The 24367-nt window shown below is 46.7% G+C and overlaps 1 protein-coding gene and 1 long non-coding RNA gene across 4 annotated transcripts in view; both read right to left on the reverse strand.

Annotated features, from left to right (window-relative positions):
• Positions 1 to 24367, reverse strand: part of LOC119384031 (sialin) — a 104936-nt gene that overhangs the window by 71711 nt on the left and 8858 nt on the right. Inside the window, exons 2-3 of one of the 3 annotated variants that reach the window (XM_049412741.1) lie at positions 10652 to 11128; positions 1369 to 1694 (exon numbers count right to left, since the gene is read on the reverse strand). In XM_049412741.1, the coding sequence (XP_049268698.1) occupies positions 1369 to 1694; positions 10652 to 10694 (369 nt within the window). In that variant the 5' untranslated portion in view covers positions 10695 to 11128. Of the gene's footprint in view, positions 1 to 1368; positions 1695 to 10651; positions 12223 to 24367 lie in introns of those variants that run through there. The other 2 variants (XM_037652321.2, XM_037652322.2) reach the window with 2 other exon arrangements.
• Positions 19584 to 22708, reverse strand: LOC125757297 (uncharacterized). The gene is made up of 4 exons (XR_007415224.1): positions 22287 to 22708; positions 22149 to 22220; positions 20104 to 20168; positions 19584 to 19734 (listed from the first exon to the last, which is right to left on the reverse strand). It is a non-coding gene; the product is annotated as an uncharacterized LOC125757297 (long non-coding RNA).

Genomic DNA, 24367 nt, shown 5'->3' on the forward strand with positions numbered 1-24367 from the left:
TCGTTTCGGGCTGCGCGCTATGGAGGAGGGGTCGCGAGTTCGATCCCCGGTGCCGGAACTTTTCTTCTGGTTTTTTTTCTTTGCCCACTGTTAGTCTTTATATTTTACAACGTCATATCCGTGACGGAAATGCGTCAGTGGAGCCGTGGTGGACTCCGGCATAAAACACTTTCGTGTTAAAAGACAGAAGGGGGCAGTGGAGGAGCGGTGAATGGACGCGTGCATGCGGAACTGTGTCTTTCAGTCAAAGGCATTCGGACATGCCAGTTATCCTAAGGAAGCACCAACGTGTCTCGATTGCCATGTGGACAGACGAGCGACGGGGACGAGTGTTCGAATAACACCTGAAGCGAAAGCGACCGATCGTCTATTCCTCGCATCCCGCCACAATGGTCTAGTCAGGGGCGTAGCCAAGGGGGGGGTTGGGGGGGTTCAAACCCCCCCCCCCCCGAAATTTTTCAATTTTGCTTGCATATATATACATACACACATACAAACACACGCACGAACATACATAATGTATGGTTGAACCCCCCCCCCCCCCCCCGAAAAAAATTTCTGGCTACGCCCCTGGGTCTAGTGGTTACGGTGCTCGACTGCCGACCTGAAGGTCTCGGGATTGAATCCCGGCCGCGGCGGCTGCATTTTCGGTGGATGCGAAAATGCCTGAGGCCCGTGTGCTTAGATTTAGGTGCACGTTAAAGAAACCCAGGTGGTTGAAATTTCCGAAGCCCTCCACTACGGCGTCCCTCATAATCATATCGTGGTTTTGGGACGTAAAACCCCAACTGTTGTGTTGTTCTATTCCTCGCAGCGCGTTGGAGAGAGAAACTGGCTTTCTGATTCAAATCAGATATAGTGAATAGAGGGGAAAGAAAGGCTGGATATTTTTCTTTGCTGCCACAGACATCACACGCCGAGCTGCTGGCCGCTCCACTGACGATGCAAAAGGGCGAAGCAGGGACGTAGGCAGACATTTTTTTCGGGGGGGGGGGGGGGGATGTGGTCGAGTGTCATGTGTATGCCATGGCAAAAAAAATTCGGGGGGGGGGCATAGGACCGGTGTGTCCCCCCCCTGGCTACGCCACTGGGGCGAAGTGACTTATTTCCTTTTCTATGCTTGGGAAAGTACAGCTCCTCAGAAATTTAGAAACCTCAAGCGCAATTTATCATAACATAGGCACACAAAAAATAAAAAATAAAATAAGAAACCCTGAAGCTACGATCAAGGCCACCAGGCAAATCTATGTGTGCTGTCTAGTGACATTAATGGCAAATGAACGATTCCAGTGCTACCACTCTACAGAGGTTTTTGCGGCAAGGACCTCTGAACAAGCCTCCGAATGCTGTAAGTTTGAGGCAACTCACCTTGTGGACATCTTGTTGCTGGACAGGTGCGGGACACTGGCCGAAACCGGCGACTCGGGAGTAATGTGGCGCTGTTGTGGTGACGATGTTGGGTATGTCGGTGGCCGCACCAGTCTCGTTGACATGCAGCGCACTGGGCTCAGCCGCCGCTGCAGGGACGGCGGCGGCGGCAGATGTTGGCTGGACGGCGAACACGGGTCCAAAGTCGTGCGCATTCGCCGTCTGGTTGACCATAGCGACCAGCGCGACGCTCAGGGAGAAGCGCAGGGCGTACGCGAGTAGCAAACCGCTGAACAGGAAAGCCGTGAGCACCCAGCGGCAGGGCACTGCACAAACACAGCGAAGGCATGGAGGCACAAGTCGAGGGATTGCGAGTATACGCAAGTAATATACCTATCATTTAAGTCCACAAAAACGTTCCGGAAATAATTTTTAGGCCTGTTCACATACGCAGTTCGCGGGCGAAGTAGCCGGTTACATCGAATCTTTAGACAAGTCACAGGTGTCTAATTAAATGCTGCGAAAGTAGTCATGTACCATCATTCTCAGGCTGGCTGAACCTCAGTTATTGCGGATCCCGTGAATAACAGACACTAGAGCCAGGGTTTCCGTAAGTACTTTCGGTGGGAAGCCCTATCATTTTGCTTAGGTTTCACGAAAGAACTGTCCTGAGCTTGCTTAGTGCAGTTAAATCCCGATCTTACGAAACCCGATCTTGCTACTTTCCCCATAGATCAAAGAAGTTTTCGTTCCCTGGCAGGTACAAATAGGGGTTAATGATGTCATCAGTCCGAATTAAGGAAACTAACTTGGCCGCCTACCTGATTTAAAGAAGCTTTCGCAGGAACAAATCAGCGACAAAAAGATCGAAAAAAAGAAACTGGCGATTTCTTTCTAATTTTGACAGAGACTTGTATTTCTTCGAGCGTGCGCTCTAACTCTATCGCGTTAGAACATCTAGGCGCCCTTGTCACGGCAACATCTTTATTTTGACGAGGCTGCACGGCGCGCTTTCACACGAAACGACGGACTCAGCAGCGGATAGCACTCTTACGTACCATTAGTCGCTGGGAGCAGTCGGTGTTGCTTTTGTCATGCTTTATGCGAAATATGGCAGTGGTCGCCTTCTCGCAAATCACTGTATTCGTTCTCCGCGTCTTGGCATATCGGCAGGCTGCAGACATAGCGTCACGCGAACGCCCACCTGGCCTGCATCGCGCTCACATGGAACCTCCCGTGTCCAGGCCGCACAAGCGCACCTTTCAGACTCGCCGGCCCGCGGCATGGCGGCAAATACAAATCCGCAGTAGCTTTGGGCGCCGCTACGTAAAATTTTACATTTCGAAAGGCCGAAAAATCTACTTCTCGATTTCACTAACTGCCCGCAATAACGAAATAATTCGAGAGTGGCCATTACTTCGTTGTCTCTGGGGTCAGCTGTAATACAATATGGGAATTGGCAGGTGGAAAGGTAAACAAAAAAAAAAAGAAAATCTTATTCGTCAGTTTCTTTATTTCGAATACTTCCCCCCCCCCCCTTTTTATTTCGGATTATTAAAGCACGGTAGGGTGCAATAGATTGTTAACACCGCTCTTGTCAGTTGTCCTTGGCCTCCGGCGAAGCATCTGACTGGTATATACTCTTTGTGCGACGACTCATTACGACTGCGACTCACTTCCTGACTAGAGCAGGAATTGGCCTCCCTGTTCCGGTATCTCCTCACCAGCTCCAATATTTTCTGCGTACTTATTTCAAGCACACGCGGCCAAGCTCGGGAGAAATAAGCCTGCGAGTCAGCGTAATCGCAAAGAGCATGAACGCAGTGGCAGCCCATTTAACTTCAGTCGCCTGACATCGTCGTAGCCTTATATGAAACGCGTTTACATCGCAGCTATTCGCAATGGCAGCCCCCTGTCGAATCTATCGCTGGAAAACGTCACGGCTGCCTATGAAACGCCCAAGTTGCGCCGAGTTTTAGGCAACATTCTTGGTTGCCTCTAGAATGTCATATTGGCCGCGAGACGAGCAGAGTCGCCGCCTAGCGGCCTCTGACTGAACCGCGCCTAGTGGGGATTGCTCCATGCGTCGTCTGCTAGCCCCGTTGTGTTTGCATGTGCGCGTACGTTATGCAGATCCTCAAAAGGCGGTTGATTCCGTTGCGTTAGTGCAACTTAACCGCTCGTACGCATGCCTAACACGATGTAAAGAAGCATTTGGCCTTGATCGGCTGTATATGTACTGTAATAAGATCAGAGAGTGCACTTGTCGAGAGTGCTGTGTGTGGTCGTCGTACCCTCCGTTCACGAGAGTCATATCAGTGTAGGTGCCGCTCTGTGGTTCAAGCGCATTGCAAAGTGCACTTGGCGTTGCCCTAAAGATGAGAAGTATTAAATCTCATGTCACATATATAGCCTTTTAGCGGCGCGGTGGTAAAAAAAGGCTCGCTTGTACTCGAGCGCTGTGGTTAGGTGTTGTTTATACGTTACGCTACGAGCTTTAGTTGTCTGCGGTCCTGGTCTCACTAGAGAAAAATATTTCTGTTAACTCACGTCGGACACTTCGGTACTTAAATTGTCCCCTAAAAATAACAGAAAATGAAATGACACGGAAATCGCAAAACTGAGTAAAACTGAGTTGCCTTGCGCAATTTTAACTTGTTGGGAAATTTGCACAAAAACACCTGTGTACTTAGATTAAGGTGCGCGTTAAAAAGCGCTGATGTTCAAAATTAATCCAAACGGCGTAGTTTACATTTATGTCGTATAATTTCACGCGAAGCCACATCTTTTTTTTCTTTACATTATCTTGAGCGTTTGTGTTGCGTTGTTTAGATTGACGGAAGGCAGCGGACATTATTCGTATGAAAAAACGTACTTTGGTCCCGTGAAATAACCGGACCTTTGTTCCATTACTGTCGTGCAAGTAATCAATCGAAGAAATTTCCGCGCTTTACAGTTACCTTTGTGTAATGTTACTGGAATAAAAACAAGCGTGTTCGTGTTAAACGTCTCCGTAGCGCTAAAGCGCTGTCAGTCACGTAGCTTTCCTCAGTAAACCTATCAACTGTCCTACATTTCATGGAGAACTGAATAAAAAATGCGAATGAATATTTGAGCACGCAGTGCACAAAGTGCTATTTCAACTCATCGTGCAGGAATACGGGCTTTCTTTTTGTTGAGGGGCATCCAAATGAACAATAAGTAAATAGTTAATTCAGTAGCGCAATATAGCAGTGCGTAGTTGGTGGAACACAAGCTAAACATGTACAAATAAAACAACAAGAAAACGTCACTCATTGCGAAAACGCCGACTATCGCCGAAGGCGAGCAACCCGTTCGTTGGCAGAATGCGCTTCTCTCATAAGTAATTGTAACGTTCGGCGCGCTTCGTGCATTAATTCGGGAATGAAGAGCGCACATATTACCGCAAAGCTGCAGTCAAGGCATTTTGTTTGCCGGAAATCGGGTGACATCGCTCGAAACGAAGCGCTGTTGTGCACGTTTGTATACGCGCCGACAACCTCCTATCCACACTAGCGCGGCGATGGTGCTGCCACCTGTAGCCCGATCTCGCGGCGAATAGTCGGCACTATATTCAATAGTGCCGACATTCACTAGAGTTGAATTACCTCTATTTTTTATGTTGTATAATTTCAGTTTTTGTTGCTGCTTTCTGCTGATGTTATTCTTAAGTAGAACTCCTTTTTTTTACCTGCGATGTATTTTATTACCACTTTTCTGTACCACTGTTTGCTGCATCAATTAATTTTTTTCTATATTCACTACTGTAGGAGGTCCCGATTCAGTCTCTGACTATGGGACCTCCTTCTGCATCACAAATTTTGTAATTGATTCGATGGCTAAATAAAACCATTTCTGATTCTGATTCGGCATTTAGACAGAAGCTTGACGAGCGTAAACCTTCGGACATAAGTGGTCAGAAAGTGCGCCATTTCTGCATCCTTCAGTACATGCGATGCTCGCTGCACAGATGAACCCGACACAATTTACGGGGTCCAAAACATTTAACGACCAGAGCACGATGCACAAATAGGTGGGCGTATATATAAAAGAAATATTTCAGTGCAAAGTCAAGGGCACATTCAGTTTGCGGCGCCCGATTTAGACGGGCAGTATTCAGTTTCCCGCATTTCCACGAAGACTGCATTTCGACTGCGTGGCTTTTGTTTTCCTCCGTCCCATCCGAAAACCCCCGTTTCACCTTGCACGAGCCGCTCGCATGCTTGCACCGGCGAGAATGCACGCGTGTGCGAGTAGGCACAGTGCGCAGGTCATCGACTCTGTAGACCGGCAGGTCTCGAACGCAGGCCGCGGCTATCTGGCGCACCGAGACTGCAGATGGCCGCATAGAGAGGCTCTAAACTGTCCTTCGTGCGAGCCTGCGCTTTTCCCTCTGCTGCAAGCACCGCAAACGCAGCCGCTGCTCGCGTACTGCATGTCTTCGGCCACATTCCGCACGGTCGGCCGCCGAATGCACAGGACGCCCGTTCGCATCGCCCTCACTTTTCCTGCACGGCACGAGCATCGTGAATGCATGTATCGTGTGAGAAAGAACATAAAAAAAGATCAGGGGATGGCTTTTATAGAGACGCCAGGGCGAAGTGTTGTTTCAGCTTTATTTAGCTGTAAGAGATTCCTCAAAAGAAGAGAAAATGAAAGACGAACTGCCATTTGTCTGTTTTCTGTTGGGCCAGAATTCCATTGCCGGCAGGTCGGTATGATGTTGTGTATAGTTGTGTGTAGGATGTGGGATAGCGCGACCGAGATTGTGAAATCGGTAGGTTTCCTGACATATCGAGGCGCCTCTGATTAGTTTAGTATCTTAATTACCATTGCCGCATTGTACCTCGAGATTTATGTTGAGGATATGTCATTGCTGAGCTTGGAGATCTTGGTGTCAGATTGTGTCAGGTGAACTTTTCTATTAAAAACGATATTCATAACGACGACCTTGATAAGAAGCAGTTGACAATCTTGCTCTCTGTACATAATTTTCTCCCCCGTTCTACGCGGGAATATTATTGCGTGTAATTTATTTCACGGACTCCTTAAAAAGCATGACCTTTCGCTTTGATTCTAATATTCTAGATGGCTAGCATGATTATAGGCGATACTTAATAAGCACAATGTTCATGCATGAAGCTTAGGTCTTCAACAGAGGCTAAATATCACCGCACATTGTGATAAGAAAGTTCAGAATGCTGAGATGTTCCACCACCTAACCGAGAAAGGACACCGCATTACATTTCAAAGACTACCAACTCACTGTGGGATTATCGGCAATGGACGGGCCGATCAAGCTGGCCATTCCGCCCATACAGAGGACCGCGACCTGTCGATACCTCTTTTTGGGACAGACACTGCTCTGAAGCTCCGCATGCTCGCTCGCCAATGCACCAAGTCACATTGAAATGAGCCACATTTCATGCATGCACGACTAAACTCCTTTGCTCCCACATTAAGCCTTTGACTCCCATCAAGACTTCGCCGAGGTGACGCTACCGTTCTGTGTAGATTATGGCTGGGCGTCGCGTTTACCCATGCGTATGCGTTCCGCATAGGGATGGCCGACAACACCGCGCGTGAATATTGCGGCGACGAAGAAACTATTCGACATGTTCTGTGTGACTGTCCGGAGTATAGCACACAGAGATAATCTCTTTGTCATGCTTTCAACAAGTTAGACGACCAGCCTCTATCAGACGAAAGACGGCTGCGCCATCGTCCGGACATAACGTCGCAGAAGAAGGCTTTACAAGCACTACTAGCCTTCCTGCGCTCTACTAGCCTGTCAGAACGCCCATGAGCGGAGCGCTCTCGTGTGTGTGTGTGTGGCTGTAATTGTTTTTTTTTCTTTTTCATTTATTATCTCTTTCTCGCTTTCAACCCTCTATTCCCCAACCCCAGTGCAGGGTAGCATACCGGATACAAATTTCTGATTAACCTCCCTGCCTTCCTCTGATCTTTCTCTCTCTATCTCTGTAGCTTTGTGCATATCAGCTTTCGTGTTCAATGTGCTCGAGTGGATGCCTTCAGGTTCATCGTGCATTTTTGTTTCTAGCGGAAGACGGCGAGCATATAAAGTCCTATCAGACTGGAAGCGACTGTCATAAAGTTTCGCCACATTTCCACAGGCGAAATTATAGTCCTTTCTATGCTGCCCTTAAGCGCTATGAAACAAAATTTGCGTCTATATTGTGATACGGCCGCCGCACCTGTACGCAAATCGTAGCGTATGGGTACTTCACTACGCGCAACCTGCCGTAAACAACGTCGGGCAGACAATAGCTCACCTTCGGACGACGGGTACTAAGGCTTAGATGCGTTCTATAGCGTTCCACCGAATGTTCGTTCGATAAGCGCCGAAACAATTGAGGCTACACGCAGTGCCTCGAACTATCGGCGAGCCATTGAAAGGGACACTGCCTGCACGAGAGCAGAAGCATCTCCTTTTGGCGCTTCCTCTTTCCTTTGTCTTCTTCTGTCTCCTGTCCGCAACCTTCTTTGTCTCTCGCAGAGCAGTCAATGGGTGCGTCGTAATGGCCATCCGCAGTGTTGGCTGTCCCCGAGTTTCGGGGTCATAAGGTGGCTACGGCTAGACGCCGGCAGACACAACGTCATCGGCTCCCTCAAATGGCCAGCACCACTCGCAGCTGGACGACCCACTTTCCCCGTGCTCGCCTTTGGGGTCCGTGTAAAGGCGCGGACGAGGAAGCAGGAATTCATGCGTCGTCGAAAAGAATGCGCGGGCCATTCTCCTAATTGCGAAGACGACGGTGCGTCCTTGGACGCGGCCGATGCTCTCACGCGTCCGCACTGGCCCCGAGTTCGCACCGAAATGGTCACTTGCGGAACGCCCGTGTGAAACGCGGAACCCTCGTTGCAAGGGCGCTTGAACTCAGCAGAATGAAGGAGTGTAATGCACGGAGCGCACATATGCTCCCCTTTTACGATAACTTGCCATAATTGAGAAGAGAGCATCTTCGCTTGTCCCTTCCATTTACGTTCTGCAGCGGCCGTTGCAGAACGCCTATTTTTGTTAGAAATCGTACCCCCGGAGTACGATTTCTAACAAAAATAGGCGGAAACTCACTACTGGGGAATTGTCAGTTCGCATTTGCAAGTATTATGTCTTATTCCATTACTTAGCCAACATAGGGGAACAATAGCCAGCATTAGCGACTATTTAGCCAACACTAGCATATATTAGCTATAGTTAGTCAATGCTAGCCGACCTTAGCCGTAATTTATCTAACACTAGCCGATATTTGCCATCACTAGCCTACGCAAAATGACATTAGCCATCAATATCTAATACTAGTCAAAATTAGCCATCATGTAGCCATTATTAGCCAACATGACCCTGCCCACATTGCCCATAGTTTAGCACACATTAGCCGAAAATGACCAGTGATAAATACTGCGAGTAAACGGAATAGGCCATACGCCGATAGTGTGGGAGCAATTACAGTGGGGCAACGCTTACATCCCCGTCAACGGCTTTTTCAAATTTTTTTTTTTGGGGGGGGGGGGTAGGGCGTGTAGGGGGGCATAGAGTATGATAAGCTCTCGGAGATGGTATGATACCTTGCTGGGCGAACTGTACTGGCCTGCTTTCATTTTGTACTGACCCTTTGATATAACTACGTGTGGCGGTAACCTTACTGTCCATAAATGCAATCTCTCGTGGCACCTCTGCTGCATCAGTGGCCATGGCTGTGCCAGTTTAGTATTGAATTGTCTCTGGGTTCGGCCCACTCGCTGTAACGTTGCGGAGGGAGCGCGCACGATTTTTCGCAGGAAGTGGCCCAGCATGCGTATGCGTTAATGCGGGCCGATTCTGAGTGTGGTGCAGTCCAAAATAGCGTCAAACAGTAGCTTGACTCTAACTACCGTATTTACTTGCATACTAGCAGCCCTCGTTAGCGCTGACTGTTGTTGGCTAAATTATTACTCTTGTTGGCTATCAGATGTGACAGCCCAAACATTGTCGACAGTCAATCTCAATGAAACGATTGCCTTGTCTATCAAGTTTCTGTCTCCTTCATTACTGAAAACAAAGGAGGGCACGTTATCAACTGCTTTTGGCAAACGAGTTTCTAAACTTCAACTCCCAATCAACCAAGTCGTCACAAGTCAATGAAGCTGCATTGTTATTGCCGTCCCCGTTACCTGGTTCCACGAGCGTTTTCGCATGAGGTCAACGACCCTAATTAATTGCACGCGCGATGGCGCCGACGATGCGGCTCAAGCATCTGCAACGTCGTACAAAAAGTATCGAAGCACTGAAATTGTACGCACATAATCGCAAATGTAAAGTGTGAGGCGAGCTCACATAGCGGTATAAAGGCCGCTTTGCTGTGGAACGCCGAGAAAAGCAGTAAAAATATATGTGCAAGGAATAATTATTGTAGTCATGGTGTTTAAAAGGCAGTAGAGTTTGCATTCTTCATTGCAGATCTAGTTTAGTCATTCTCGAAGCGATAAAAAATTGGTTTCCCGAAGAAAAATAATCTGGGGTTTAGGCTAATTCCTTTAATTAGGTGTCTCGTAGTGTTATTGCCCTGGTGTATTCCTAGCGTTAACTGTGCGTTCCGTCCAATGAGAAATCGTCCTGGGTTTCGTCGCAGCGGATCTCAGAGGCCACGTAGAATGAAGCGCGTGGTTCAGATCTACTCCGCAAGGTGCCGCAATGGTCCCAGAGTGTAGATTTACTGTATATGCTACCTTATATGCTACCTAAAGGTAGCATATACAGTAATTCTAAGAGTGCGCCTCGATGTGTGCGCCCCGCACATTACGGCACCCTAAGCTGATCAGAAGAAAAGTGTCTGCCCACTCAACGAACTCATTCATTGAATTTTTATTCATTGTAGTCACAGTTAATTGGCTCTTAAGTAAACTTATGCTTCGATGCGATATTTATCCAATAACTCTTGACTTGAACTAAAACCACGGATTTCGTACCAGCTTTTTAAAAAGTTTTCTGAATATTCGAAAAACACGAGGTCAGTGCTCGACTGGAATATGTGCTTGAAAGAGAAGCAGGAATGTCGCCCGCTGCTCGTGGCCATTAAAAAAATTATTCATTGTGATCCTATGAAAATTCCACACGGGGTTTATTCTTACAATTTTGCACATTTTGCAGCAACGAATACAAAATACCTGAATACCTTATTCTACATTCACTGCAAACAGTTGTCGCACGTTCTACGGTCATATGACGCGTATAAATTGGCATGACAAGTTATTCAGTACTTACAAAGTGAGTTGCCGCTTCGAGGGAGGATGGGCCTTTTCTCCATGTTTACCGGTTGACTTTTGCTTGCACGCAGAATATCACTCACAGTTTTGTTATTTCGTTGTTTCTTCAGGCTCGCTCTCAAGTTCCTGCTCGCGTCAATAACCAGTTCGCGCGGGCTAGTTAACTTTGTAGAATAATGCAGAAAACTCGCTATGAAAATGATTGTTACAACGAGACTCACGGATCAAGTGAGAATGTGACAGTGACCCAAATGATTTTTGCAAGCATAATGCTGCACGTAACAGGAGTGTCACACGTGTGGTTAAAGCCTAAATTGTCAGAAGAAGCCTGATTCGATGCGCCCGAGGGTCTGACTGATTATGAAAAAGAAGAGTCTTGCCAAACTGATGCGATGCGACAGGGGCAGCTCTGAATGAGATGGTGTTGTAAAACGCTTCAAGGCCGATGATGATACCGGAAGTGCGTTCGAAATACCTGTGTTGAAGCTCAGACTTTCCAGAAGGTGAATCTCGAGGGCAGTCCCGGTGGCAGCGCGCTTCTTGTAGAGTAACTAGCCTTCGCTCAGGAACACCAAGTGCCCAATAGATCTCAATATCCTCGCAATGGGAGTATTTCCCCTTGCAGTCCAGTGCGTTGGACGCACGTCAGGGCGAGTTCAACAGGGCTAAATTCACAAGCCGATGTTCGTGGTGAGATTCAATCAAACTCAAATGTGGAGTCCTTCTCAATCACGACTACCCCCCAGTTTCTCGTTTGCGAGTCCTCTCCCTGTTCTCGCCAGTATCGTGAGGGGCCCTTTGCGGCTCCTGTCCAGTGCCTGCGCTGTTGCACTCGTCTTCACTCTGGTCCCCCGTAATGGCGGTTCCTAATAGCGTCGGCTTCGAGTGCGAACGAACCGTCTTGAGCCGAGGTGCTTCGCTTCGTGCGAAGCAACTTCCTTTCTACCTTGGGCCTCCCTGTGTTAAAAGGCTCGCTTGTCTCTCTTGAAGGCGCTGCAACTGCCGTCTATCAATGCAGCATCGAAGTTCGCTTTCAACTATGTTTGCATGCTATTGGACCTGCCCACTGCGGCAGAGGATAAGGAAGAGACGGCGAAGGTCTGTGGAAGACGAGATGAATCAATACAAAAGGAGGATGAATTTCCGCAGAGTTTTAACGACTGCCAAAGGGACGCCTCAACGCTGTCCGGCTTTACTGCGCTGCAATTGAGTCAAATGACTTCGACACTGAATCCCGTTGAGAAAACTTGATCACTCGGCCGAAGCAATACATGCGTTTTCAGTGAAAGTGCCTGCTAGGTTAACGTTGGATATTCTGTAAATCCGATCAAGTATGATAGCGCAGTGTCGCTGAGACAGCCGGCTGAGGCGTCCAAACGCCCGGATTGAGAACGATCCTCGAAGTGTAGTCGACGGAATCACTGGAAGGTACCGACGGACTGACAACACTTAAAGACCCGCAGTGTACGACGGAGGAGCAACACAAAAAAACCTCGTAATTCAGCCACACCGAACAGCACTGCACCCGCACGAAGAACGAATAACACTCGACGACTCCCTCGCGTGCTTCTGGCAGGCCGTGGGAACACGCTATGATATATCAGACATCGGTGCTGCGCTTGTCAGCTACCAGGGCTGCGCTCATTGAGACTAGCGGGCCGAGGGGCGAGGAGATTGGCTTTGGTTTCTTGTTTTCGCGATCGATAAAGATAACCTTGTTTTTGGACACGTGCGTCACTGCTCTGTCGACGTCCGGTCGGGCTGGCCACAGCTCGCTGGCAGAGCGTGCACCGCAGCGGCTCGAGTGCGAGGGACGAAACGCGCGGGCGGCACCCGCTCAGAAAAATGTGAAAGTCGTTGTTTGCGGTTCGATGTGGCGTGCAACGGCTGCGATATCGTACTTCCCGGGTCTAAGCTGCTATCAAGTCTAAGCCGCTATCGTCTCGACTCCTTTTGTCTCGTCTCCAACCTCTCGAGCTGCAATATGAGCGCTTAGGCACGTTCGCTATCGAGGGAACAATTCACTTGACGAGCGGCGGTCCAGTCATAAGTTTTCCATTTTGTACTTCAGATCCTTCCTTACATCTAGTTGTTCTGACATCAGAACACTTTCACTGCTACTGAAGGGCAAAAATCGAGGGTATATTATCTAACAGTTAGGCCCTGATTTCTGAACTACTGCCGAAAGGTAAGCGGGATGTAGCCTTTAATGCAGTGGTTTTCAGCCGTCCATGTGTCGGGGGACCCTTGTGGACTGGTCGAAAAGTGATGGCGGACCCCTTGATGCGGCGAATTGAGAACGGGGGGAGGGGGGGGGGGTGATGTAGCAGGCTTAGTTTTTAATGGAGGCGCAGCTGAGGCGATCTTGTTCAGAATGTTGCTGCAGTTCCTGGAGCAGGACCTGGTACTGGGAAGAGGTCAAAGCTCGCCTTCGAAAACGTTTTTTTTTTCGTGGGCGATGGTGTCGCGGAATTCCTACGACGGCTCCTCTGAACCCCATTTGAGAACCACTGCTTTAATGGATCACTTCGACCGTGAGATAAATTCCTTGATGATGACATCTTGTCTACGTGACACATGCCAGACACCAGCATAAACTGGATGACGTATGCGCAATCATTGTAGGATATGGGGAACTGAACGTCGGATGCTTAAATGTGAGAAGCTTCTAGTGTCAGACTGTCGTAGAAATATTTGCAACGATCGTCGTTTTAAATCTCGAGAACAAGAACGATATTTCAAAGCGTCCGAGAAGCTCGGCCTACCGACTTGTGAAAATATGGAGCCAAATGATAAGAAATGTGTTCCGGCGTGAACTTTTGAAACACTAAATATTTAATATCCTTAGAAGAAAGTCCCGTTTATGTTTACCCAAAATAGGCATGGGCAATTGCACACGTTTAATTTTATTTTATTTACAGATACCTTACAGGCCTTCACGAAGGCAAGGGGGAAGTGCGCTGATACAATCGTAAGCAACTGTTATATAAAAGCAGAAAAATCATCAGTACAGGAGGAGGAAATAACTTTTATTTAATACGGCAAGATTTGAGGGATGGGCTGCCTTCCCTAGGTGACAGCCATGAGTCCTTGAGCTCTGGCAGCACCCTGGGCTTGCCGAAGGACTTGGAGTTGCACTTCTGGGTCTGGGCTTAGCAGTGCGGTCTCCCACTGCTCTCCGTTAGTGTATGTTCTGTCTTGCCCTGGCACTTTGAGGCAAGCCCACAATATATGATTCAGGTCCGCCCTTCGATTGCAAAACCTACACATATCGGAGTATAACTCCGGGTAGTAGTAGTGATACGCGACCGGACTCGGGAACGTGTTCGTCTGTAAGAGGCGCCAGGCCGTCGCCTGCTGCTTGCTTAGCGAGGTGTGTGCCGGGGGAAAGCGAGCCCTTCCTAACCTATAGTGTTTTGTGATCTCCTCGTAACTAACCATGCGGTCTCTATCCGTCCCCGGGCTTCGTGCTGCACCTGTTCGGCCTGCCAATTCTCGAGCCAGGTCGTGCGCGATTTCGTTCCCAGGGAGGGAGGAGTGAGCCGGCGCCCATATAATATGAACAAGCCGCTCGGCGCGAAAGTTAGCTAGAATTCTTAGCGCTTCCGGCGAGATCCTTCCCTTCGCATAATTTTTAACAGCGGTTTTGGAGTCGCTGATTATGACGTGGGCTTTTGTGGAGGCTAGTGCTATTGCTATAGCCACCTCCTCCGCCACTTCTGCCTTTCCTGTACGTAGAGTGCCACTGACCTTGGAGTCCCCTTGAATATTCGTGGCTACTATGGCCATGTTTCGGCCATTCTCGTATTCCGCTGCATCTACATAGATCACGTCCCGATCGTTGCTGAATTTTTTATCAGTACAATAAAATGTTTATTCATACAACGCAATAACATGCAACAATAATACTATATTAACGCACCGTATGGGGATCTACATGCAGCAGGGTATTGTTAAAATGTCACATGATCATGAATACAAAACACGATAGACGTAAAGTGCCACAATAGCCGCGCCAACTAGCACAAAACAAAGTATTGGAAAGATGAGGATGCCTGATGCAGGACAAAGAGAAAGAGTAAAACGTAACAAGAATTACATGGCTAAGTAGCAATGTCTTCAATTATAAGATTACTAAATGCACCGTGTTTCGACTATAGGGAGCAACGTCGTCCGGGGAAACGTTCCATAATCGGATAGTACGAGTTAAAGAAAAAAAATGATTGAATTTAGTTTAATATAAACTGAACTCTAGTGTACAAAAGGGAGCTAATGGAAGTACATTAGCGTAAGCTGCGCTAGTTGGAATCGGTGAGTGAGCTGAAACGGCCACCGAATATCGCAACTCAAAGTGAATTCCGATACGCCTATTTTTCTTATACAGCAAGACATATTCAACCGCGCATATGTCATAGTGTCCGACAACCCTCTGTGAGTGATAATTCGGAATTAGGGCACAGGGATTTTGACTCAGAAACTTGCTAAACCATGTCGTCACCATTCGTATCGCATTAGCAGATCCAGAAAACGGTATGAAGTAAACGGAAAGGATAACGAAGTGTGACGCGGTAAATTAGTGGATACACATATTAAAAGGCAAGGACGCTACTTTTGTGTTTTATAGAAAACGACTGACGTGCGTAAACATGTACGAGATTTCGCAGAAAAGACTATCACCCGAATAGATGATTCTGTGCTCCTTCACTGTAATGGTTTCAGAGCTTGCCTCTTCGGTTCCGCGCAGCTACAACCGCCTCTAAGACGCTGCTGAATTATCGTCTATGGTGTCGCATATAGCTGGACACTATACATAGAAGTTTGCACAGCTCGTCCATGCGCAGTGTTATCGCGGTCACATGCATGCTAGTTAAAATATCCACATTGGCAACTAGATTAATTATTGAAACTAAATTAGCCATCAGTCAACTCGTTACAGCTTAGCTTGCTGTAGTATGGCTTGGCCTACCATGCCTGTTGGTTGGGCATACTTAGAGTGCCAGATAGTTTACTCAAACGGATGAGAAGACGGTATGTGGTTCTGTGCTCGCAAGACACAAGCTGCGCACTTTCGGGTGCCGAGTTAAGTTTGCTGAGCAAAACGACAAGCAAGTGACTCACCCGGCGGTGAAAACTTGAACGTTCGAGAGTTGGGACGTCATTCAAGCGACGTCAGTAAGTGGCGCTTATCGCTAGGAAAGGAAAACATTGCCACTGTCTGCAAGATTGACGATATAGAGCGCCGACATTTAGGCCGATGATGGACATGAAAACAGAGCACATGAAGAAGAAAGCGCAAAACAGATGATTGCGCCGGATTACCGTACGGACCGAAAGCACGCTTGAATAATAATCATTCTTAGGGTTTTACGTCCCAAAACAGCAGTATGATTATGAGGGACGCCGTAGTGGAGGGCTCCGGAAATTTAGACCACTTGGGATTCTTGAACGTGCACCTAAATCTAAGTACACGGACCTCTAGCATTTTCGCCTCCATCGAAAATGCGGCCGCCGCGGGTGGGATTCGATCCCGCGACCTTCGGGTCAGCAGTCGAGCACCATAACCACTAGACCACCGTGGCGGGTCAAAGCGCGCTTGAAAAATACTGACACAAAGAATACTTAACGAAAACATTCTTGCGTCATTTGCATAGCTCGTTCTTAGCCATCGCACTGATATTTCCCTTGATATTCGCTCACTATGCCTTCTATGTCTCAAGCACAATCCTATACCTTTTTCCGGCTATGTAAATGTTAGCATTGTATATTACCTTTCTACTTTGTCACTATTGTATCCACTTACTGGCTTACAAAAACCTACAAGTTTGGTTGAACTTGGGACCCAAGTACCGAGAACTCTGCCTTTACAGGCTAATGTAACGTTGAAATCACACTTCATTTTCTTTTAAAGATGGGGAGAAAGTGATACTATCTGGAAAACGTACGGCATTCGAGTTGCTTATTTTGTGACGGCGTTTTGCGGGAGACGTTGCACCCCAGTGATAGTTATACAGGTACGGCTTAATAAATTTAAATGTAGAAGTCATCTGTTATCTACAGTTATGCTGTGGTTACTAAAATCTCACAGGGTCCCTTATGCGTTCGCCTAAGACGACACGAAGGCGAAAACCGTCCGGTGGGGCTGTTTTGTCATCCTAATCTTCGGAGCTTGAGAAGTAGCTGAACAATTTTGACGATGCTGGGACTGATGACGATGATGATTAATTATAGGTTAGCCATTTGTAATGGGTTGGCGGCTTTAAACCACCCACTCGTTACGCAATCCAGATGGTATGACGCCTAGTATGACTCTGCGCTTCTGCCGCGCAATATTAACGCGATAGCGTTAAACAGCTCGTTTCCTAGAAATTTCGCTGTCGGCGTCGTTGGTTGTGAGCGAAAAATTGGCCCTGTCCGTGAAAAGGCAGTTTCTTAGCGCTGGCATGGACGAGGACAAATAGGAAGAGAGGCTAGAGACACGGGCGCCCACGTGTCTTCCTATGTCCCCTCGTCTACACCAGCGCTAAGAAACTGCTTTTCCACTATGCACCAGCAAGCCCACATCGCTACGCTTGTCTCTGAGCAAGTATTCGTAATGGATGTAAATATATAGTGTAATAAATAACCTTTCGTCCGATCGAGAATCGAACCGAGGCTTTGTGCGGGGTCAGCAAGTGTACTACCACGGAGCCATGCCAGTACGCTGTAAGAATGTCATGTAGTGGGAGTAATCTCCATGACGCATGTCATACTGCACGGTAGCATCGTAGAATCGCAGCAGGCGTCAAAGCATGTGAACTGCACAATGAATGGGTGGTTTAAAGCTGCTCACCTATTACAATATGTGCAGCTCCGCAGGTGCGTGTGGCACCTTACGGACGCGTAGTGGTTACTGCGCCAATTTACAAAAGGAAGAATTATGGTGTAGTGGGCACTACGCAGCTGTACTTGCAGTAGGGTTTGAAACGGCCAATGTTACGTGCACAAACGTTTTTTTCCATGCAGCACGGCTAAAGGAGATGCGCACGGGGCGCTGTTAATTACGCTATCGCGTTCCACTCTTGAAGGCGAAGCTCAAGCGTCCTCCAAGTTTTTTGTATCTGTTAACTTGGTTTCTTGCCCGACATGACCGCTGTCAACACTCTAAGAAATAAAGGAGTATGTGTGACTCTTTTCGGAGAGTTCTGACTTGCCACGTATACGATTCTCTTTAAAGAGGCACGGTGACTCTCGTGTTGGGTCATAGTCGGCGCGCTCTAGGAGAGTACCCTGACCCACTTAGGAAGAGTGGAAGGACTGTTATCCGAAGCATCACATAACCACTTCTGTTGGAGTCAGACGACTCTTGCCGGTAACACTCCTACGTGGGTCAAATGACCCACACCGAAGCATCAAGCGATTCCACGTCCCCGCCGGTCGCGTTGGTCACCGCCGGTCTTCGCCTGCTGCTGCGCCGGGACTACCAGCACGCAACACAGCACACATGTTTCCCGACGTATTGCCAGATGGCGTCCATATCTCACACAGCGCCTCTTCTACAACTATTTTAAGTTACTCAATTGATCCTTGCTCTACTTTTGCGCGACTACTGTTGAAAATAGTGGAGTATTCATTTTAAGCAAGTCCAATAATACTTGCCGTTCTGCCCAGCGACTGCAAAAAAAAGAATAGTTCAATGTTAGCATTATTTTAATAAAACTCGTCAAAACAACACACCTTTTCCAGCAGAGTAACCTATAGAAAGCGCGAAAAGATGGTCTGTGATTTCCAGTTAAGCCGTTGAGGTATTCCTTATTTACATGCTTGTATGACTATAGCCAACTAAAATGTGTGACAGTGAGTTGCATACTGTCATATGGTGCAAAATAATCTGCCGAAATCGGCATCCTGTTTCCATATTTATTCCTTAGGATAATGAATAAATCAAAAAGTGGTGACGCCTGGAGGCATCAGACTTGTGACTTGCTATGTTGTCGCTCCTGTTCAGCGTGAGCAGCCATGAAAAATAGTATCTGAAAAGCAGAGCGTGATATTATGATGAGAAAATGAAATTGCAGTAAGAGTTTGCAAAACCAACACAATAACTGATTCACACGGAGATAATGAAGGCTCACAACAGAGCAACAAATCAGAACAGGCATAGTAAGAAACCAAGTTTTTTCCCGTTATCGTGTAAAACACAACTTGCAAATAATAGCTTTTGTAACACGTCACTCGGCGACAAACTTGAAGCACAAGATGATGCGAGCCTCTTTTAAACAACAAACGAAATTGGTTACCCTGTATGAAAATGTGAGACGAGTTCAAAAAGAAAGTCTAATGACTTCTGACATTTCAGTCATTTGACGCTCTAATGTGTCCCTTTAGAATTTTGTAATGTATTTGAAATGCCATTCAAAAACATATTGGCCGATCATTCTGATGCGTATTAACATGTGATAGTCTGATGCGGATTAACATGTGATAGTCCGATGCGTATTAACATGTGATAGTCTAGTGAGCATGAAACGACCTTTGACATCAACACTCATTTGATTCTCTAATGTATTTCTTCAGAATTGTTTTAATGTACTCATAATGTCATTCAAAAACATATTGGCCACCGTCATTCTAATGTGTCCTTATGAGTGACTTTCTTGTGAGTATGAAACATCCTGTTTGCAATGACCCTCGGCCAAGCTTGTGCTTCGTGGCCAATGACATTCATAACATTCCTGAAACAGAACTATTACAGTGCATGATAAGATTTATGATATGTCCGGATGATAGTACGGAATCACACATTAGTTGTGCCTGACAATGTGTTTGCTGGTTTGATACACATGCAGCCAAGCATCATACAAAGTGCACGTATGCACCTTCTACGACACTTGTGCTGTACAAAGACATTTCTCAACAAAAGAAAATGGATAAAAACATTTATTGACTGGGAAACATGCAGAGGTTAAATGAAAGAAAAATATGGTGTACACCTGTCATATCTTCGTTTCGTTTAATCTGTCTACTTAACATTGATGACAGATTGCTTTTGATGTGCAGGGTCCTTGTAGGGAATCCATGTATGTGTATCCATGCATGTGTATCCTGCACGAAAGATCGCAGTAAATATATAAGAGTTGCAAAGAAAACTTTATCCAACACATCGTGCACCTTAGAACACTTAGATGTACTGCCAAGGCCCTGTGCAGGTAGTTGACAAAAAACACTTTTGTGAGGTTAGAGTTAGCCAAAATTGCATCTTATATCGCATTTCAAATCGAAACTTTCAGCAAATCCTGTAAGAAAACAGGAAAACAACACAGAAGGTCAAGTCCAGCATCAAGTATACATTAATGGAGTTACGTCTAGGGTCTTGTTTCTTTGATCTTAGAATTCCCTCAAAAAAGGTGCAGTAGGTTCATGAGCAGGCGCAACATGTCGAAGCTTTTTGTAAAGATTGAAACAAATGCCTACCATAAAATATAAGCTGGACCAGGCTCACAGGTAGAACGCTCCCATCTTCTTCTGCAAGCTGTCGTCTGCTTCAGTTCCACGAACAGGTGAGATCACCGGGTACATATGTTAAGGATACCAGAAAACATTCATGAGTTGGCGCACCACACAGACCTTACAGCTCACACACAATACATACAATGTATTCAGGCAAGTCTATGTTTATATACCAGCAAGGGCCTTGAATGATGGACTCGGATTGCGCTATAAGAACAGGTATAACCTGAGCAACGGCTCATGGCAGACAACTGTAATGGTGCCATTGCAAGCCGAACTTTCAGAAACTTATGTACTTAGTAAACACTATGTGGTTGGAGAACGCAGATTACGATATAGGTCATTTAAATGACGAAAATTACATCAGCTCTGCTACACAATATAAAATGCATAAATTGATAAAATAAGAGTATGTGTGGCCCATGTGCACACTCCATAATGCCGAGCTTTACATATTGTATTATATGATGAATTTGAGCCGTTTAGGAAAGTAATTCTAGTCGTGTTAAAGCCAATCAATGCCTGGAATATCGGTTTCAATTTGTAGTGCTGCAAGCCATAAAAAAAAAACCGTTAACCACTTTTGTCAGCCTTCCCTAAACTTCTGCACACATAGTTACATATGAGAATTTAGATTTGTTTCCCCTAATAATTACTTCATAAAATTAAAGTAGCACTCTCACAATGAATGCTACGTCTTAGTCGCACAACCTGCAAATAAGAGCGCTTTTTCAGTTTCATGCTGCCTTAAGAAAAGCTCACAAAAGAAACATGAACTTTAGATAAGCACATAATTGAGGTGTGCTTTTGCCACCCCAGCACAGTGGATAAAAAGCTCTTGGAACAGTGCTGCTTAACCATTACAACAACTCCTGTTAATATAAACCAGTATGCTTCAGGAAACAATATAACGACGGGAAAAATATTTCACATCATTTTTCTCAACACAAATATTGCAACAAAAGGCACCTTGCCAAACGCAACTGGCATATTTGTCTAGAATTGATAATTATATACATCTTGTGCTCTTTCACATTACTGTACACATGGTGTTAGTACCAGAATATAACGTAATTCACTGACTTGTATTATCTTCAAGTGGGTTCACCCAACGCAAGTTCGTTTCTCGTAGCAACGACCTTGCACAGTCAGATTAAAATCCTAACCATAGTGCAACTAACTTCTAACAAAAACAAGCGCGGTGCAGTAGTCGCGGAGAAAGCCACAAACACACGCCACTGCACCGCGCGCGCATGTGCAGCCGCAGCGTGTTTTTATATCTCCTCCCCGCGTACTACATGCCAATTATTACTGAGTTTCCTGAAAAGTTACTTCATTTGTACCTGCATCATGAGAAGGCTAGGCGATGAACGTTATGTTTAAAGCAGTTCTATTTCCGAAGTGATAAGCCATCGTACAACTAGCTTCAGGCGATGATCTCGTGCAGTATACAGCTGTAGTCGATTTCAATAACTTTCGACCACACTAAGAAGTTTATTTACAGAATCACAACTCGGCTACAAAAAATCTTGCAAATTATTCTTCCTTCGGTTTACGATCGCTTCTGAGCGGCAGAATGCCAAGAGCGGGCCACTTTCTCTCTCTCCTCGGTCGCGACCCGTCCCCTCTCCGGGAAAGAGCCATGCTCTCAGTCCTTCCCTCCTACCTCACCTCCCCCCTCCGGTCCCCTACGCCCAAAGGGGCGAGTGTTGCCCTCCCTGCGACACATACATCGCGCAGGCGTCCCCAAGGTCAACCAGTTCCCGAGTAGAGAAGCAGCAGCGGGAAGCGGGCGGGCCGAGCGACAGGCATTCTTGGAATCGAAAAACAGCCAAGGAAGAAGAGCGCCATGACAAGAAAAGCTTGCGTTACAGAAGCGAGCGGAGTATCGCGCAAAGCAACGCGCCTTCATCCACCCGTTGCAGTTGTAGGTAGTGAACGCACATGGTGAGTGCTTCATACAACCGTATAAAGTGCACAGAAAGCATTGAGCATAGCGTAAAACATACCTGTCTATCATCCTTCCTCTGGCCATCATCCCCGCAGAGTGAACACACCGCACAGACGATCACACTCGGTTCCTGCGTAAAAGACGTCATGTAATGAAGTAACCTAGCTGTGTAATTCAGAAATATTCTAGAACTTACCAAAATCAGGCGTCCACTGTGCACTCTTCAGTTTTACAGTCCACAATGTACCGTACACTCGGCGACAGTCTTGTCAAAAGGCTGCTGTACGTCTGCACTCGCCGTCAGTCACGAGACTAGGACCTAGATCGTCTTGGAAGGTACACTTGACATTGAATCACGCAACCAACGTGCATAATCGATAAACGTGGTAACGAAGCATTGCAGAACACAGCATGGCACACACACACGCACAAACCGAACGCACCGCGCACCCGTCAAACAACTAAAGCGCCCCCAAGGACAACTTTTCTTGGCAGTGAAGGGAAGGCTACGAGAGGACGGAGCTACTGCACATGTACTGCTCCGCGAAATAGTCCGGTTCGGCGCGCGTTTCGAATTTAGTTTTGGTTTGTGAACCTTCCGTACCTCATGTGACGGCCATTTCATTGTTCGAGCGGCCGTCTCAGGCTTATACAGCCATTTGCTAGTGAAATTCGTCAGAAGCTCCCTAGGCGAGTCGTCGGGAAAGCTGGAGGGGGACGAGCGCTCACTTGAAGACGAAGGCGCTATTTTGACTGTGAGGTGCACGTAAAAGGTGCGACGTTGTCACAAGTGCAAAACGCGAAATGACGCTGCATAAATCAAAACAAATATAAATATCTCCTTGGTGCGCGCTGACCCTCTCTTCAAACAGCGCTCCGTAGAAAATAAAGCAATGTTGTTGTTTTTATTTGTCACTGTACATAAAAAAAGCGTATTATGGCTTTTTTTTACACCCGTGTGTGCATGTTGGGAATGTGTTATGGATGTTCGATTTTGTTATACAACTATACATTTTGTTTTGGAGAAATGAAAGTTAGAAATGGGCAGTTTTCAAACTCGCATCCCAGACGACGGTCATCTCTGAGTCCTTACTCAAAAGAAACGCTTTTTTGTTTCAAGTTACTGCCCTCTCCCGTGGATAGAAAGAGGTAGGGATTATGATGGGAGGAGGAAATGGGTAGGGTGTGATAGGCGACACCCAACGTTGCACACAGAGGAGGTGAATGGGACAAGGAAGGAGTGAAGGGAGAGAGGAGTTGACGCCGTGGAGAACGGAAGAGAGTCGCGTGGAGACGACATTACGAGGAGGCGGGGCGGGAGAAGGATGTACGCGACGTTGGGCCAAATCGAACTTTGGTTGTCGGCTGCTTCTGACCAGCGTTGCAACAGCGAGGAGAGATAGAGACAGTAGTTTGAGGTTGGGAAAAACGCTTGTCCGCGTATCTTTGCAACCAACAACATTCTGTTTTGGACATATATGTAAGTGCACCATGCATAAGAACAGTCCCTAATTTTTATCACAAAAATAACGAACTTTTTTTCTGTACGTCACCCATTGTCCACAGTTCCAATTCTTCTCCGCCCCCCAAAATCCTTCGCGACGCCGTGTGGGTAATCCCCACTCTCCTCCGTTAATTTCTACTGGACAAATGGGCAACACGGGCCCCTGAGCGAGTGTTCGCAGTGTCACTTGATCATATCTGTTCATATTTGCATATGTGATCGACTCATGCCTTTTAAAAATAAGGAAATGCTTACTTCTATATATACGGCAGGTAATATAATGAACCTTGCTGCGGTCGTCAGCAATTCTTCGATCGCCGGTGCATGGGCGATATATGTAAAATATTTACGCATTCTACTGAAACACGATATTTGTGTACATTGCAACACAAATTGTTTATTGCTTGTAGTCTCTGAAAGACGAACTTGTCTATTGTGATAAACTGATTTTACGGTGGCGATTAAGGCTATTTAACTTCTTTGTTGTGATGCGCGTTTTGACATTAGGAACGGCAACTGAAAGTCTGAACACTTCAGTCACCAGAAATTAAAGTGCACATGGTCATTTGACTCTCCGATGTACACTTAATGTTAAACGACATTAGGCTTTGCATGTCTAATGTCTGTCTAGTGACTCATTAGGAGCGCACCTAGTTGACACTAGACACTCAAGACTCATTTTCATAAGGGTAAGCTCCTTTGCGTGGGTGCCACTCACCTCTTTTCCTACGTCGTCTTGTCCAACCAAAGGAAATGTAGGATCGACTGCCTCG

This window comes from Rhipicephalus sanguineus, chromosome 2 (genome assembly GCF_013339695.2).
Source record: "Rhipicephalus sanguineus isolate Rsan-2018 chromosome 2, BIME_Rsan_1.4, whole genome shotgun sequence".
NCBI classification, from domain to species: domain Eukaryota; kingdom Metazoa; phylum Arthropoda; class Arachnida; order Ixodida; family Ixodidae; genus Rhipicephalus; species Rhipicephalus sanguineus.